Source organism: Mastigoproctus giganteus, chromosome 3 (assembly GCF_048544385.1).
Source record: "Mastigoproctus giganteus isolate SK-2022 chromosome 3, ASM4854438v1, whole genome shotgun sequence".
Classification (NCBI taxonomy): Eukaryota; Metazoa; Arthropoda; class Arachnida; order Uropygi; family Thelyphonidae; genus Mastigoproctus; species Mastigoproctus giganteus.
This window is the reverse complement of record NC_143577.1, coordinates 49172551-49192008: the sequence shown is the minus strand read 5'-3', so window position 1 is coordinate 49192008 and position 19458 is coordinate 49172551. Positions and strand designations below refer to the sequence as shown.

At 36.7% G+C, this 19458-nt stretch overlaps 1 protein-coding gene across 1 annotated transcript in view; it reads left to right on the top strand.

Annotated features, from left to right (window-relative positions):
- Window positions 1–19458, top strand: part of LOC150087939 (uncharacterized) — a 69064-nt gene that overhangs the window by 49144 nt on the left and 462 nt on the right. The window contains exon 5 of the mRNA XM_090369817.1: window positions 5715–5933. Within this exon, the coding sequence (XP_090225943.1) occupies window positions 5715–5933 (219 nt within the window). The remainder of the gene's footprint in view (window positions 1–5714; window positions 5934–19458) is intronic.

Genomic DNA, 19458 nt, shown 5'->3' with positions numbered 1-19458 from the left:
ATTGGTCTTTGGAAACCTTAAAGCCTGGAAAGTTTTTTTATTCGTGAAAACGATGTAATTTACGACAAAAGTTGAGCACGAATTCGAACGCACACATATAAATATGACAGTTGGAATGCAAATTCTTGTATATGTGTGCAGCTCATGCTGCAGCAAAGTTGAATTTTGTTCATCTTTTGCTCTCACTCTCCGCCATCGCACCGTATATTGATAGCATATGAAAAACGACTTTGAAGATAGTGGGCGGCAGTGTTGCCAAACGAAAAAATCAAGAACCGCATAACTCAGAGTTCGCGTAAGTCGGGGTATTACTGTATATGATATTAAAGTTACTTTTTTGCATCCAGTTCCTTTGTGACCACATCATAGTATCCAATCAAATTGGTTAGACAAGACTTTTTTAACAAACCCATGCTGTGTCTGAATTATTACTACAGTCTTGTCTAGATGATCCTGTAATGCTTCTTTAACCAGTGACTCCATTATTTTCCCTGGAACAGAAGTTAAACTAACAGGTCTGTAATTACCCACGTCACCTTTTGATCCCCCTTTGTGGATACATTTGTACGTCTCCAGTCCTGAGGAAAGGATGCTCTCATAATCATATATTAAGGGTTTGCTTACTTCCTTCCTTTGCCACCTCTTTTAATATAACAGGATAAATCCCATCCACCCCAGGTGCCTTTCTTATGTTTAACTTCAACAATTTCTCCTCCACTTGCTCTCAGTTATTACAAAATAATTTAGCTCCCTGTTAGAGTTTAATAAGCTTCTGTACTCCACTTCCCTACAGAATTCCTCGTGTGAATGTAGATGCAAAATACTCATTCAGTTTGTCAGCTACCCGATCAGGATCATCAACAGTCGAACCATTGATATCATGTGGACCAATCTGATTCATCCTGTTCCTTCTAGAGTTGACATAAGTAAAGAAGTCCTTACTGTTTTTCTTTGCATCCTTTGCCAAAGGTTTCTCTTAATCTGCCTTTGTGACTTGATTACAAGGGTAATCAAGTCACAAAGGCTAGGTTATATCTGCCATAGGCTTCTGTGTCACCTGATAATTTATATGCATCCCATGCATTTTTCTTCTCTGCCAGAAGTCTCATTTGTTCATCTGACATCCATTTAGGGCTAGACCTTGAACACTATTTCTTAGTTGGTATGAAAAGCCTGGTAGCTTCCGAGAGTAATTCCTTGAATGCTTCCCATTTCAAATTTGCTGTTGGTAACGTCATCAGTTGGTCCCACTGTATAGAATTTAAAAACTGAGTCTACTGTACGCTGTAGTCACCTTTACGAAAACAAAAACCCTTCCCTTTACCGCTGATGGTAGTTACATCTTTATGTAAATCCCACGTCAGTACACTGTGATCACTGCCACCTAATGGTTCCTTTATCTACTTTAAGCTATATTAAAGATAAGCTCTTTATCTTTAAGCTATGTACATAGCTTAATTAATATATATACAGTACTAACTAAACATAACACTTTAATGTGTTATTCAACACACTTGTTACCAACAATTTTATTTCAAATGCAAAGAAGTATCATGAATGAGAAGGCAAAATGGGCAAGGTCTTGCTTATCCTAGACAGTGCACCATCACATCCTTTAGTAGAAAAAGGTCTGAGGTCATGTTTCAATGACTTTTTGATGACTCCCTGGTCCATTGGACCAGGGAGTCAATATATTAAACAAGGTCACTAGCTGGAAACAGAAGAACATATTTAACATTGGTACCTGGAATGCCCAAGGCATAAGCCATAAAGGTAAATTAATGGAGGCACTGGTTAAAGAAGCACTGCGGGATCATCTAGACAAGAATTCAGTTATAGCTCAGACGCAGCATGGTTTTGTTAAGGGCAGGTCTTGCCTGACCAATTTGATTGGATACTATGATGTAGTCACAAAAGAACTGGATGCAGGGAATAACTTTGATATTATATATTTGGATCTTAGAAAGGCTTTTGATACTGTTGCACATGGAAGACTGCTGCACAAATTGGAGCAGTGTGGCATTGGAGGCAAATTGCTGCTATGGATAAGGGGATGGTTGAGTGGCAGAAGACAGAGAGTGGTAATCAATGGACACTGCTCAATGTGGACTAATGTTATTAGTGGAGTTCCTCAAGGTTCAGTGTTGGGTCCGTTGTTGTTTTCGGTGTTTATGAATGATATTGATGATGGGATATCAAGTTTAATGTCCAAGTTTGCAGATGATACAAAGGTTGGCAGGGTCGTTAAGGACAATACTGACGCTATGCTGCTGCAACAGGATCTGGAAAGGTTGAACAGATGGGCTGAGAGGTGGCAAATGAGGTTTAACATCGACAAATGTAAAGTGCTGCATATGGGAAACAGTAACCCCAGAGCAACGTATCAACTCTGCGGTACTACACTGACAGTGGTGGAGAATGAAAAGGACCTGGGGGTAATTGTGCAGGCAGATATGAAGTTCTCTGAGCAGTGCAGGCGAGCTGCAAGAGTAGCTCATGGTGTCTTGTCAATGATATACAGGAATTTTTCTAGCAGGGATAAGGAGGTGATTATTCCCTTGTATAAGGCAATGGTAAGGCCACATCTTGAGTACTGTATACAGGTCTGGAGGCCTCATTTCAAGAAGGATGTAGAGCTGCTGGAACGGGTACAGAGAAGGGCAACAAGATTAGTAAATGGAACAAAGGGTTGCTCTTACGAAGAAAGGCTTAAGTTTTGCAAATTTCAGAGTCTGGAGACTAGGCACCGGCGAGGTGATCTGATAGAGGTGTATAAGGCTTTGAATGGTTTGAGCATGCTCACCAATGGGATTCTTCATCTTTCTCAGAATAATCACCTCAGAGGGCATAAATCCAAATTGAGGAAGGACGGATGTCGGATAGATGTGCGGAAATTTGCCTTTGGCCAGCGGGTGGTTGGTTGGTGGAACCGACTTCCATCACTTGTTGTTGAAGTTGATAGCCTAAACAAATTTAAAGCTCAACTGGACAGGTATTTCGAACGAACGGAGGGGTGAAATGGGGGTGGGTTTTTTTTTTTTTTTTTTTTTTTTTGGCTGATGCTGAATAAGCTTGCTTTCTTGCATCATATGCCCCTGCTAATGCTAATGCTAAAGATGAACAATTAGGTGAACTCCTAACTAGGAAGAACATAAAAATTATGCTAATTAATGACACTAAGCAAAAGTTCAAAATTAATTAATAACTACATTCAGGTATGCAGTGACATAGGAAATAAAGAGAGAGCAAAAACAGGAAAAGCACTGATGAGACATGAATCTCTGGAAAATAAAATTGACAACTACATTTATTGGAGCAAAAGAATACTATAAATCAGAGTTACATCAAAATCAAGGATACCTGACTGTCATTGGAGTATATGCACTGGCGGAAGGTGAGGAAGAAAGTAGCAATAGCTTCTAGTCTTCTTTATAAGAAGTAATGACCAAAGTAAACAAATCAGATTACCTTGTAGTAAATAGGTGACCTAAATGCTAGAATTTTCAATAGTAAAATCAATTCAATTATGAGCATATAGGCAAGTAAATTAAGAACAGAAATGGGATAAGGCTGACTGATATTGCAAACTCTAATAAGCTATGGATTATGAATATGTTCACCATGACCATTCTTAGGATTGTGGGTAGGGTTATCCTTTTGTTGGCTGTTGCATATATGTAAACCTGACAGTGTATATTTCAGAGGCGCCTCCGTAGCCAGGTGGGAAGGAGCAGCAGTGTGTAGCACATGCTTCTTGATTAGACCGGGGTTCAAGCCCGTCACCACCAAATACGGAGGATGCGGAAAGGTCAGGGAATGACTGCCGCATAACCCGGAGCAATATGGCCTTAGTTGCTAATGCTCCTAAAAACCAAATAACTTACTAACTAACTAACTGTATATTTCAGCTGCAAGGGCCTGAGGGAGAAAATAATCTGAAATGATGTTATTTTTTTGGCCGGGAAAGACCAGAGCCTGGCCTCCTTGAGTGAGTGGTTGATAGAATTTTGAGAAGGATGTCCAGTTGGTTTTATTCCACAGAAAAGCTTGTATTTTATGGAGGAAGTCAGTGGTTGGGATTACCATTTGAAAGAGTGACTTTCTGCCATTTGGTTGATCGTTAGAAAGCTTCCTCTTAGTGATGCAGTTTCGCATACGCACACATTGCTCTGTTTGACCAAATGGCTGAGCAGATCAGACCGTTTGTTTTGATAACAAGTTGGGATATTGTCAACTTACATTAGGGACAGGAAGTACTCCTGTCCCTCACTGGATCAGTTTCACTGTTTGGGAGAATCTATCCTGGCTCTCCTTTTGATATCCCATAGGCTTTTTGTTTTAATGTGGTTTAATTTTGACCCTGAGGCATCTGTATGCAGCTCATAAACAATTTGAAGAGCTTTAAATTCATCCTCATTGCATATGATAATGGTGAAAAGCAGATATAAGTGAAATGTATAAGATTATGAAGGCTCTTATACACTTCACTCAGGTCTCTCCTAAAATGTCTAGTTGCTAAGCTTTGTGGTTAAATCTTCTAAGCCATTCCTCATGTGGATATTGGTTAGTGCTCCTCACTAATCTGATTGCCCTACTTTGAATCCTCTCTAGAGGTTGACATACATACAGTGTCTTTTTTATGGCTTCCTGACATGAATACAGTATTCTAAATGTGGTTTAAGGGGATTATCTTGGAGTCTGATCTCTGAATATTCCCAACAGGTTGATGTACTCATGTGTGCAGCCTTTTTCAGTATAACAAATCTCAAATCGTTATTACTTCTTTAGCAATCTGACTCTTTATCATTGCTTCTCTGTAGTTTGAATGTTCTTTCATGTATGCAAATACAGTATTTGTTTACTCTAAATGATATAGTATTTTACACCAGGCTGTCTTCAAAATATGCCCCATTCTTCTACCACACAGTTCTTCCATTGGGCATAGCATTGCCGAAAGCATTCCTGGAAGCTTTGTCCATGGCCATCCAGACTACCACAATTGCATCATATGGTGCCTTTTCACCCTTGGGAAAAATTCTTTTACTATTGGGATAAAGGTGTGGTAGGTTGAATGGTTGTAGAATTGTATGGTTTTCCATATATCCTTTTGCAAGAAGTGGCAGTTTCTTGTCAGATGCCAGCTGTGTGACATGCTGATCATCTCAGCAGTTTTGCATTCCCATTTGCTGACCTCTCAGATGCAGGCAATGGTATCCTAATTACAAGCTGTCGTTAATCTACCAATACAAGGATCATCCTCCTTGCAATTGTCTTCCTTGTCTTGTAGCACCTGAATCATTTGTATACTTATGTCTGAGTTAGATTAGTCACCACAGGCTTGCCTTATCATATCCTATGTTTATTTCAACATGTTTTTACACAAGGTAGGGACTTTGCCAAATTCAGTAGAACATAGGCGGATTTAAACTTTAATTGATTTGCCATCACTGAATAAGAACACACTTAAAGACCACTTATGCTTGGAGATATATGCACTCATGGAGTAGTGTACAAGAAATTTTGCTTAAGTTCAGAAGCTTTTTGATTCTGCCTTATACATCCCAATATTCTCTGTCTTGAATGAAATATAAAATCAAATAGGCCTTTGGAAACATGATACTTTTTAAAAATAAAAATGAATTATGATAAATTAAATATGTATTAATAATAATGATGAATTACTTTAATTTTTCTTTTTTTTTTTGCATTTTTAGATAATTACAATAAGCCAATGTGTGCGTCATGCCTTCCTGGTCATTATGGTAATTTTTGTACTCAGTGCACTGCTGGCTATCATTTGAATGAAGATCGTTGTGTTCCTGTAAGTTGTTTAAGTTATAATTTTTGTAGAGAACAGAGAAATAGTCCCGGTTGTCAGGGCTGTGTATTTTTGGAGACACATCTTCCTGCTAATGCACACAAAGGTCCTGCTGGTATGTATACTTAAATATATTTTTTCAGTTATTTAAAGAGACAATATTTATGTGAAATTGTTCGGTATTTCTAAATGTTGACATATAATTTTTCTCATAAGCATCAGTATTATATGGAGGGTTGATATTCATAGTGGTGTAAGTCAGCCTATTCTGATTTTTGAGAACAAGATGTTTTGTGTTTGCATTCATAAACTCAAAATATTTAATTTAATGAATTGTGCGATATATCTTCAGGTTAAAAAAACTTTAAAAATTTACGTGAGCTTGACCATTTTTGTTAATATTCAGTTTTTTGGTCAGCAGTGTTTATATAATAGACTTACACCATTATGTTTCTAAGTAGTTTACCTATTTTTAAAAGGTAAATACTGTAAGGAGATGACTGTGTTATCAAAACTATTATTTCATACAGAAGAGATATTTTTTTCCCTGTAAAAAGTACATTTTAACAAAACGTTAAAAAAAACCTGAGCGATAGGCACATTGAGACTATTTTGTCAAAATAGTTTAGATTGTCTTAGTTGTTGCAGAATGATCATTAAAAGCTAAGATGAACATAATAAATTTAATTATAATGTAAAAGATGGTTGCAAAATTAAAAAATATATATATTTGCTTTTTGTTTATGTTCTAATAAGAAAAAAAGAAAAAACCAATTAAAAAGTCATCATCATCACTAATTCAATAATCATAAAACACTGTCACCACAAACAAACTACTGTTTTTGAGAAGGTATAGCATGTCTCTTTTCTTTAGAAAGTTTAGCACTCTAGGATCACCATACAACTTTTCTTATTCAGTACTTTTCAAGCTCTTAGGTCGACCCTCCTTATTGGGTTTGACATTCAATATACATTTGTAGAAAATCGTGAACGGGTTTTACTCTTTCATAATGATTCCACTGTATCTTCAATCTGTTTATATTTTTGCCTTCAACATCCTTCTTGCATTTTGTTATGCTTTTTTCAAGGGCTTCTGTTTTCAAAAAGTCATCTTGTTGCATCTTTACAACCATAAACTTGTTGTGTCTTTTGGCAGACTTCATAGTATCATGCCATCCATCCGGAACATAGATAATCTTGTGTTTTACAGCTTGCTCAATCAGTTCAAAGTCTGAGTCATTTGGAAGGTAAGAGTGGCCAGAAACCATGAATTTGTGGTCTATGACTTCAACTGAAGTTTCTTGAATCAGTTTAATTAACGATAAGGATACTTTGATGTTCTGATTTTGGCCATTGTGTGTGTTGCTGTATATCATCACATGGTTTTTTTTTTTTTTTTGTTCAACTTAATATGCTTAGTCAAGCAAGAAGTAATCTCTTGTGAACCTCTGGATGCAATGGTCTCATTTCAAATGTACATGTAGCCAAGGTAATTTGTGATGTCATGCAAACCTAAATTATAGCAGTACATATTGTGCCTATAGAAACAGTTAATATTGGGAATGGCAGGGCTTTTTGTAAATCTATCATGATTGTATAGATCTCAGAACTTCCTCTGGCCTTTTCCCCATCAGCCCTTTGGTTTTCATTTCTTGCTTTCTCTGCTTTTGCCAAAAGCAAAACATGTTACCCCTCCAAATCGCCTGTCCTTTCTTTGTCCTTTTCTACATCAATCGAATGTTTATACTTGCCACAGGCCTTGCAAGTCTTTTCGAGGAACGTGAAAATGTTAATTAAATTCTGTGTTGAAGACATCTATAGTAATATTCTTTAAGAGGTTCATCTCTCTTTGCTCTCACCATTCACAATAAAGCCTATACATTTTTCTTATGTTCAAATCAGGGATAAGGAATTTCCTGTTCGGATTTTCTTTTTGAGTGTAATAACTTTGAAATGCTGGGAAAATATTAATGTGATCCTTAAGTAACTGTTTGTCAGTTATCTTTTGTGCCACTACATGTTTACCCCTTAAATATTCTCCTGCAGACTTCTTACTTTTTCTAAAGCTCTTGTCACTCTTCCCCTTCCATCAGATACAACAAAAGTGTCGAAAAAGAAAAATTTTTTTACAAACACGTACCGTGGTATTTTCTTTTTGAATGTCAGAGGGATTTGTACATTGCTTTTCTCCCTAACTGCCACTCAGAGGCCACCTTTGCTGCATAGGTTCATGATGTATAAGACTGCGTAAATATGCATTCTGTCGAGAAAAATTGGCCATGGATATAAAATTATCAGATTTCTTTCTCCTTTCCTCTTCTGTTAAGGACTCTATGCATCTTTTTTACAACCATAATCTAAGTTTTCAAACTGCTTACACTCAACTTGTGTTCCTTTTGAGTTTACATATGCCTGACCTGAATTGCAGTCTTCTGGCTACAGCTCTTTTTGACTCTTTCCTTCTACTTGGTTGGCCTCTTGATGTGCTTCATTTCTTGAGACTTCAACTTAAAAGACAACTTAAAATCCTTTATTTATTGAAATTTCAACTTAAAAGACATCTTGCTACATGAAAATGTGAAATATGAAATGACATCTTGCTACAACAGTACAAACTTGAAACATAACCTCCATCATACAAGTGGGCCCCTCCGTAGCCAGGTGGGAAGGAGCAGCAGTGCTTAGTACACATTTCTTGATTAGACCGGGGTTCGAGCCCGTCACCACCAAATATGGAGGATGTGGAAAGGTCAGAGAATGACCACCGCATATTCTCGGAGCAATATGGCCCTAGTTGCTAATGCTCCTAAAAACCAAATAACAAATAACAAATCCATCATACAAGCTAAACAGCTTGTATGATGAACAGAAAGGAACAGAATGGTGTAAGTCAGACTTACTTCACTATGATTCTAAACCTTTTGCTCATATTGTTAACTATTCAAAATAAGTGCTGACTGCTCATGGTTAGAATTGCAACTTTGACTTTACTATGAAACTAAACAGTGAACACCTAGAGAATGCGGGAAATATGAACAGCTCATATTTATAAAATTACTGACTTACACCATTATGATTCTCAGTGTTCCATATGTACAGTGGACCCCTGCTTTACGATATTAATCCGTTCCAGAGACACCATCGTATTGTGAAAATATTGAAATGTGAACTCAATAACACATTTTTTGGTAATTTGTTTCAAGACCTTGGAAGTTGAAATTTTCATTGTATAACTAAGCTATTTATCTCTAAGCTATTTATCATTGTATAACTAAGCTATTTATCTCTAAAAGGTGATTTTTATAATGGAAATCGTACTTATTCATTAAAAAAATTGATTAAAACTAATATATTGATTAAAGCAACACGCAAAAAATCATTTCAACTAAAGGATGCAAAAACAAAATACGTGGCCAAGATGTTTACAAAGGCTGCTATCGGCTGAGAGGAAAGACCATGTTGTCTTGTCAGAGACAATTGTAAGCCAAGCCGATCGTAAAGTGAAATAGTAGGCCCCTCTTAACATGGTTACTGGTTAGTAGAATCAGCCACTCTTCCATTTTATAGAATCAAATTTCAGAAAACCAATTCAAATAATTAAAATGCACTACACTCTCATCGTTATCATATGTTCGGTTATAAGAATCGATTTTGAACGCCTTTGTGATATTTCTGGAGATCACGACCATAAAAAAATCAAAACAATTTGCAGTTTACTGGGCTTTTCTGTTAGTGCAATCTATTATAAATGGGTAGTAAACTCTTTCTTATTGCATTTGTGATAGTACCGATAGCTGAAATTCTGTGGGTTTTTATGTTATGGTGAAATGTGTTTCCTCTTCCCTGGAATCTTCAATCATATAAAAAACATAAATAAATTTTTAGAATCTTCTCTTCATTCCTATTTTTTAATTTTTTGTAAACTTGTTACTCTGTATCTCACTTGCGTGTATCATGTTAATTGCAGTTTTATGCGTGCCGCATTCTTTGTTATTGATTGCTTATCTTTTTAACTGTTTTAAATTTTGCAACAAAAAAAAATGGCAGTGAACAGAAATATCAATTAGTTAGCATGTACATATTATAATAGTAATTAAGCTATGTATGTAACAGTAAATTTATTTTTATTTTGCTAACCTGTGAAAAATATTCTTCCAGTTTTCACATATCATTTAATTTTGTTAATTGGCAAGGTAATAAAGCATAAATTTGTACTTTATATCTTTAATTTTATAACCTGTGGATAATATTCCTCCTATTTTCACTTATCAGAATTTACATTTAAAATTCAATTCACAAACATGATCTCAATGACCGGCACTCAATGTGGGCTAGTAAATCAGAATGTCTTATAATGGGGGATTTTAACATCCCAGATATTGACTGGAACTTGTGGGTTGGTCACTCACATACTAGTCAGACTTTTGTGGATTTATTGGATGATTGTTTTCTGCAGCAGCATATTCGAGAGGCAACCAGAGAGAGTAATACTCTTGATCTGGTTATCAGCAGTGATCATTCGTGTATTAAGAATTTGTAGATAAAGGAACCACTAGGTGGCAGTGATCACAGTGTACTGATGTGGGATTTACTTAAAGATTTAATTACTATCAGGGGTAAAGGAAAGGGTTTTTGCTTCCATAAAGGTGAGTACAGTGGTCTCAGAAAGTTTTTAAATTCTGTACAGTGGGATCAACTGACGATTTTACCAACAGTAAATTCTAAGTGGGAAGCATTCAAGGAATTAATCGTGGATGCTACTAAAAGTTTTATACCTATTAAGAAATATTGTTCAAGGTTTAGGCCTAAATGGTTATCTAATGAACTAATGAGACTCGTAACAGGGAAATAAAATGCATGGGATGCATATAAATTATCAAGCGACTCAGAGCCTATGGCAGATATAAGCTAGTCTGTAATCAGGTCACAAAGGAGGTTAGGCAGGTGAAGGCAGATTACGAGAAATCCTTGGCAAAAGATGCCAACAAAAACAGCAAGGATTTCTTTACTTATATAAACTCTAAAAGGAAGGGGATGAATCTGATTGGTCCACTTGACATCGATGGTTCGACTGTTGATGATCCTGCTCAGATAGCAAATAAACTGAATGAGTATTTTGCATCTACATTCACACATGAGGAATTATTAAGGTTTGAAAATGGCAGAAGGTTATCAAATTGTAGCAGGATACTTAATGATTTTGTAATAACTGAGAGCAAAGTGGAGGAGAAATTGTTGAAGTTAAACATAAGAAAAGCACCTGGGGTGGGTGGGATCTATCCAGTTATATTAAAGGAGGCGGCAAAGCAACTAAGCAAACCCTTAGCCATAATTATGAGAGCATCCTTGGACTCAGGGGAGGTTCCCACGGACTGGAGATGTGCAAATGTATCCCCAATTCACAAAGGGGGATCGAAGGGTGACAGAAGTAATTACAGACCAGTTAGTTTAACTTCTGTTCCTGGTAAAATAATGGAGTCACTGGTTAAAGATCCATTGCAGGATCATCTAGACAAGACTGCAGCAATAATTCAGACACAGCATGGGTTTGTTAGGGGAAAGTCTTGTCTGACAAATTTGATTGGGTATTATGAGGTGGTTACAAAGGAACTGGATGCAAAAAATTAATTTTGATATTATATATTTGGATTTCAGGAAAGCTTTTGACACTGTTGCGCATGGAAGACTACTGTACAAATTGGAGCAGAATGGTATTAAGGGTAAGTTACTACAATGGATAAAAGGATGGTTAAGTGGGAGAAGACAGAGGGTGATAATCAATGGGTGCTGCTCTTCGTGGACTAATGTTATTAGTAGAGTCCCACAGGGTTCGGTGTTGGGTCCACTGTTGTTTTGTATATTTATCAGTGATATTAATGAGGGTATATCAGGCTTAATGTCGAAGTTTGCAGATGATACAAAGGTTGGTAGGGTTGTTAATGACAGTAATGGCAGTGTGCTATTGCAACAGGATCTAGATAATTTGGGCAGATGGGTAAGAAGTGGCAACTGAAGTTAACCTTGACAAATGCAAAGTACTGTATATGGGTAGAAGTAACCCATGAGAAATGTACCAACTGTGTGGTACTACACTTAAGGTGGCTGAAAATGAAAAAGACCTGGGAGTAATTGTGCAGTCAGATATGAAGTTTTCTGAGCAATGCAGACAGGCTGAAAGAGCAGGTCATGGGATTTTGTCAATGATATATAGGAATTTTGCTAGCAGGGAAAAGGAGGTGATTGTTCCTCTGTATAAGGCAATGGTCAGGCCACGCCTTGGGTACAGCGTGCAGTTCTGGAGGCCTCATTTTAGGAAGGATGTAGATTTGCTTGAGCGTGTACAGAGAAGGGCAACAAGATTGGTGAGGGGAATGAAAGGATCCTCTTACCAAGAGAGGCTTAAGTTCTGCAAATTGCAGTGGCTGGAGACTAGGCACCTGCGCGGTGATCTGATTGAGGTGTATAAGGCCTTGAATGGGTTGAGCACGCTGAATTCTGATGGGATCCTTCCACTTGTTCAGATTATGAACCTAAGGGGGGCATAAATTTAAATTAAGAAAGGGCAGATGTAGAATAGATGTGCAGAAATTTGCCTTTAGTCAGCGGGTGGTTAATTGCTGGAACAAACTTCCATCTGTTGTGGAAGTTGATAGGTTGAATAAATTTAAGGAGGAACTGGAGAGGCATTTGGAGGGAATGGTGTGTTTTTTTTTTTTTTTTTTTGACTGATGCTGCACTTGCTTTCTTGCATCACATGCCACTACTACTACTACTTACCACATATCATGTAGTGAATGGAGAGTCCATCATAAAGTGATTTGATTGTACATTGAACTAATCGTAAAGCAGGGGTCCACTGTACTTTATTTTTTGATATTGTCATATCCCAAACCACCAATAGTGGCTCATAGTGTGAATAGAATTAATTTTTATTTATAAAAATTACATTCTTTATTTTCTTTATTACCATATAAATATGGATTTCCAACCATTAATCTTCACTACCTAATAAAAACAGAAATTGCAAATTCAATGATTATTTCCTTATTGTTAGAATTGTTTGTCAGTTCTTTCTTGCAATTCTATAATGGAAGGAATACTTAAATTCTGAATATAAAATCAAGCCATGTTAGCAAATTAAATTTGCACTGGATTCTCTAAATAAAAGCTAAATAAAATATGAATTATGATAAATTAAATGTGTGTGTGTGTGAGAGAGAGAGAGGAGTGTTCAAGGAGGTTATATAGAATGACTAAAAAAATGGCTTTTGAAGAAAAAAATTATTTTCCAACATAATTTCTCTTGAACTGCAGTGCATCTTTCCATTGTTACTTAAGTCCTTTTATAGTTACAGAATCTCTGCCCATGATGCTTTCTAAGTTTGGAAAGGGCTAGATATGAAGGACAAAGAGGAATGATTGAGGATTTTAAAACCTACATCTTTGATGGCTCATACATGGTTACATTATTGTCCTGGCAGAAAAGGACATCATGATTCCACATCACTAGCTGCTTCATAATATGGCTTCCTGCAGTTTCACTGTTAATGATGCATAATAACTAGTTTGTGATTGTGCCTGCATGCTCAAGGCAAACAACAATGAATACTTCCTTGAGTGGTCATCTCAAAAAATGGAGTTCATTAACTTGCTTGCTGATCAGACAACATGCAATTTCTTAGGATTCCACTTAAATCTCTCTCTCTCTCTCTCTCTCTCTCTCTCTCTCTCTCTCTCTCTCTCTCCCCCCCCCCACACACACACAAGGTATCCTGATGTTTTTTCATGGTAGTCTTTTTAGCCTGGTTTAATATTTGTGGAACCGATCATGTGGACACCTTTCTCAGCTATAAGTAATTGATCAAAATACTGTGTGCTGCCTTTTAGGCTCAGAAATATGTTCAGTTGGCCCTAAGTGCCAAGTGAGTCATCTCTTATCAATTCCACCAATGCTAGAAGATCACTGGTGGCTCTTTCCTCCATGTGGTGTGGTGTGGCTGGTAGTGTGGGAGAGACAGTCTCCCAAAGTCAAAACAAGCATAAATGCAAACAACTCTGGGCTGCCAGATACACCCTAGATGTCTAAGAAAAAGGAGATGATTACCACTGCCGTGACCAAACTCCATAAAGCATACACACAGAAACATACCCAGCTCCAACTTTCTTAATCATTCAACTCAAAAGTGAAAACCAAATTGGCAAATTGTCTCCTGTTAGATTTCTAAAGGAATCAGAAAGCATATTTGGATCTCCTAAGTATTTGTATAACTTGGATCTCTGGAACAGTTGCAGGACTGCCAGTAATAACAACATTCCACAGATCACTAAGCCAGTGGTCTCCAAAGTTTTTTGATTGTGCACCCTTTACTTAAAAGGACTATATTTAATAAAAAAAAAATTAAATATATAAGTTTATTTTTTTTTAGTTATAAATCATTTACATGGAAGGTATTATATCTAAAATCGCATATAATTTTAAGAACACAAATAAAAAAAATACAAAACAAAATTAAATTGAAGTTCAAGTACAAAATGCATGTACTTGAACATGCATGATCAAATAAAGGTGCACAATTAAACAAATCCGCATATTGAAGTATTAAAAAAACATTTATTTATAATTTTTATTTTCAATTACGTTTCGAAAAACTCAAGTTTTCATAATTAATAAATATTGATTTGTTGCTGATCATCTCGCGCACCCCTAGGGATGCACATACCCCATTTTGGAGACCACTGCACTAAGCATCTTCAGAGGAGTAATCTTAATTTTGGATCTAATTAGATATCTTTGAAGAAGAGGTGTCAGATAACTTAAATAACAGGGGAGGAATTGAAATTTGAGTTTATCCACCAGGAAAGATGGCATGCTCACCCCTGCATATAATCTTATCTTGACTGTCAACATGCTCCAGTATCCAACTTCCACCGTGGCTTAGTATGCAATATCAGACCGTAGCTCCCAAATTCATTAGAGTGTTTCTGGTGCCAGAAATGCAAATACAGGTAGCCCTCGGTTTGCGATGGTTTGCTTTATGGTGATTCATAATATCGATGGTTTGGAAACAGAAAGCCAAAATTATTAAAAAACTATAAAAAATTTCAAACATGTGCAACTATAAATACCGGATATGATGTAAAGAAACAGCACAGCTGATCAGAGATGAGAGCTATCCTCATCGACCATCTAAGCTGATCAGGGATGAAGTGGCTGGAGATAAGAGGAGAGGAACACTCAATTCACTTTTTTGGTATACTATTGTTGGGCCATTATTCTACATTATTCTACAGTCTCAATTTGTGAGTTTTTATTAAAAATTGTTGAATAAATTAATAAAATAAGCGCCACTATGTCTAGTTAGAGAAGTGCAGTAAAGCCAAGTGAATGTGAAAATGTCACTAAAAACTCACGTAGCTCTATCACTTTGGAAAAAAGATGGAGGTAATTCGTAGAATGGAAGATGGTCAGACATGTTCTAATGTGTGTAGAAGTATGAAATTGCCTCTATTGACTGTGAGTACCATAATGAAAAATGCAGATAAAATAAAAGTCAATGGAATATGCTATGGGAGTGTAACGCAAGTGAGGTTTAGCAGAAGTAAACTTTTAGAAAAAATGAGAGAAATTGTCATTGTGGGTGGATGACTAAAATAAAAAAAAAATAAAAAAAAAAAAAAAACATTCCATTAACTCAAGCTGTTGTTACTGATAAGACAAAGTAAATTTTTGAAGATCTTATAGAAAAAAAGAGGGTGGTGATGAGACATTTTTAGGTAGTCAGAAATGGTTCATGCGATTTAAATCTTGAAGTAAGTGCAGCTGTGTGAAATTAAGTGGTAAATGCAGATGCTGAGGTAGCTGCAGCATTTACTGAAGAATTTCAAGCCATTGTAGAGGAGGGTAATTATCCTCCTGATCTTATTTTTAATGTTGAGGAGATTGGGCTCTATTAGAAGAAATTGCCACCAAGAACCTTCATTACCCATGAAGAGCAGTCTGCACTGGATTTCAAGGCTGCAAAAAGACAGACTAATGCTTCTGCTGGGTGCAAATGTCTCTGGCACTTTAAAATTAAAATCAACAAACCAACATTGGTGTACCATTCACAGACAGCATGTGCTCTCAAGGGCCTAAACAAAACCATGTTGCCAATCTACTGGAAATGGGACAGGAGGGCCTGGGTGACACAAGAAATCTTCGATTTATACACAAACTACTTTTGTCCTACTGTGCGCTGTTTTTGTCAAGAGAATGAGTTACCAAGTCTCTTATTCTTTTGGACAATGTCCCTGGCCATCCTTGCCGAAGTCAGAACATCTCTGGACATCAATGTTGCTTACATGCCACCAAACACCACATCAGTTTTGCAATCAATTGACCAGGGGTAACAACAAACTTTAAAGCCTATTACCTCCACCAAATCTTCATGGAAATGGTGAAAATTTTGGACAGATCAGACAAACTATCAAGAATTATTTGGCATTTATTCAGCATTTTGAAGGGCATTAATAACATCAGTGCATCTTGGGAGGAAGTGTCAGTGAACTGTTTGAATGGAGTGTGATGCAAACTTCTCCCAGAATTTATGCACAACTTCACAGGATTAGAGCCAATGGAGAATATTGTTGAAGATATTGGATAGCCATGGACAACAGCTGTCTAATGAAGACCTGGAAGAATTGCTAAAGAACTAAGCTAACAGAAGGAAGAAAAAGACAAAGAGCCTTCTCTAAAATCTATGAATACAAGTGATCTACAGCATATCCTTTCAGCCATGGAGATCCTCACTGATGAGCTCTGTGAGATTGACAACTGGGAGCAAAATTGAAAAATGAAAAGGAGCATAATTGTATCCATTGGCTCTTATTCTATGGCACTTACAAAAACTTTCGGTCTGGACTTTGAACATATCAAAGTAATGTACAAAATTTAATTTTTTTATTTAATTAAATTCAGTTTGGTTATTTTACACTTTATTACATTTAATTGATTTATATTCATGAAAATGCTGTTTTTACATCCATAGTGTTCATTTCAGAGCTTTAAATATAATATTATATTATTTATGTCAATTTTGAGAGGGGCCTGGAACATAATTCATTGATTTACATTAATTAATTAGGTTCATTTTACACCTTTTTTTTTTTTTTTTTTCTGCAACAGTTCCTTCGGGAATGGAACCCCGTCATAAACAGGGGGCTATCTGTGGATGTTCCCTGACATTTTGTCAGGGAACATCCACTTGTGCAAACTTAAAGGTCAATTGAGCACAACTGCAAAGGCTGCATAACACATATCTGTTGCAGGGCAGTGTTATGCAAAGGCTGCATAACACTGCCCTGCAACAGATATGTCTGTCCAAATTGTAAAAAAGACCGCCCTGCCCTATGATAGAATGTGCAAATACTAGAAAACTGATCCAAAAATATAAAGTAGTTCATGTCTTCTACTGGGAAGTAAAATTAACTATTTCTAAGCAAACATGCTTACATATTCTCAAATCACCAAGTTGTACTAATCATGTGAAACACGGACAGATGATTTTTTGTAAATATCCTCTGATATTAATCGCCACTTTGAAGGCCGAATGGCAGATTGCCATTTGGCTTTCAAAGTGGCAAATAGTTTAACTCTGTGTTTTGGGCAGTCTCTCCTCACATGCACCTGACAATCCAATTCAACCCAGAAGTTCTTCATAGGATTGAGATCAGAGTTCTGGGCTGGCCAGTCCAGCTTTTCTACAGATGATCTCAAACCAGTTTGTCACAAAATGAGCAGTATGACAGAGATGGCCTGCTGATACTGGTATGAGCTTTGCCTGATACAGCTAGTGATGTGCATAATTGAATCATTTTCGTGATTGAATTATCAATAATCAGTTATTTCAGTAATCAAAATATAACTGATTATTTGAAAATTAGTCAATTATTAAATATACAATAATTGAAATGATTGATTATGAAAATGCCATAATCAGTTATATGCATATTAGTTGATTATAAAATCAACATTAATTATACTGAAGAAAAAAAAAAAGTGACAGTGGAAGGATTTGATCTGATATTATCAAAAACTTAAGATACATGCTTTTCCCACTCAGGCAGTAGTGGGGAGAGCTTCCACCCCCCACAATTATTTCCATAATCAATTATGAAAATGCCATAATTATGTCCATCATTAGCCACAATGTGTAGGTAACACATTATTGTTCACGATATCTAGATAGACTTCAGCATTCATGGTTTTGTCCAAAACAATCAATAGTCCTTGGCCAAACTTCATTGTCAGGATGATACAGTCCAGCAGGTAACTTTCTCCAGGAATATGCCACACCTATGCACAACTGTCAGACTGATAGACCATGTGCTGTGACTCATCACTCCACAGCACAGCCTTCCATTGGTTTGTAGTCCAAGAATGGTGGGCCTTGCACCAAACTAGATGGTGTCTGGCATTATTCAGTGTGATTAGTGGCTTGTGGACAGCTGCATGACTGGGGTAATCCTATTATGCAGTGCACTGTACTTGTGCTGAAATGTGGCTCCCAGTTGTCTTATCGAGGGCCTGTTTGTGCTGCAACAATGTTAACTCATATTCCAAGCAGATGATTGCAGTCGTCTGTCCTGTTTGTTAACTTTGGAGGTTTCTGGGTTGTTTTATGATGGTTACAATAGTCTACTACAACAGCTGATGGTTACAACAGCACCAGTCTACTTCTATTTAAAGATCAGATCACCAATCATTCACTTAGGTGTCTTCAGTGCCATTGAAATTATCATGTACAGACTGATTGCATGTGTGAAACCCTATTATCATTCCACATTGGAAGTCCCTTAACTCCATCAATTGCAGAGTTAGCAGACTTCAAACACATGGAATCTTCCATTCACAATCGTACTGTTGGCTCGTCAAAGACCTACGAGCATATTTATAGTTGTGTCTGACATGTCGTTCTTGGATAGGACTTGACCAGTTATCAAATGAAGGGTGTCTGGATATTAATGGTAGGGAAGCATATATGCAATTCAGTCCAACCTACTTGAATAGAAGAACGTGACAATTATTACTCCCATCTCCTGTACATCATGGCTGGAAGTGGGGGCATCTAGTAAGTAATGCAGAGGGATGGAATATGCTATGCTCTATTTTATCAGTGACACACTCATGAGCACCACATATATAATTTATTTTACCCTTTATTATGACCACTAAACATTCAATAAGTGTGCTGAAAGTGAATGTGTGAAAAGAGTAAAGTTATGCCATTGGAACAGAAGATAAAAGTACTTGATCAACTTCATTGTTTTTGTTGTATAAATTGAAAATGAAGTTTGCTGTGCTTTTTCCTTTATTAGCATATTTATTGTTTTTTTCCCTAACTTCTATTTTCTGTGGAGCCTTAGTTTTGCCAAACATGATATTTTTTGTAACATATCCCCCATGGCTGACCAAGGATTCCTGTTTATAATTTTGTTTTATATAATAGATAGATATACACTATTAGTATAATTATTTTTGTTTCCACCCCCTGGGTCCATGGATCGTAGTTGGAACTGCTGATGTATATGGATAAACATAATCCAGCATATAACCAATTCACTCCCCTCTGATTAAAATCTGTGGTATGCAGGTAACACTG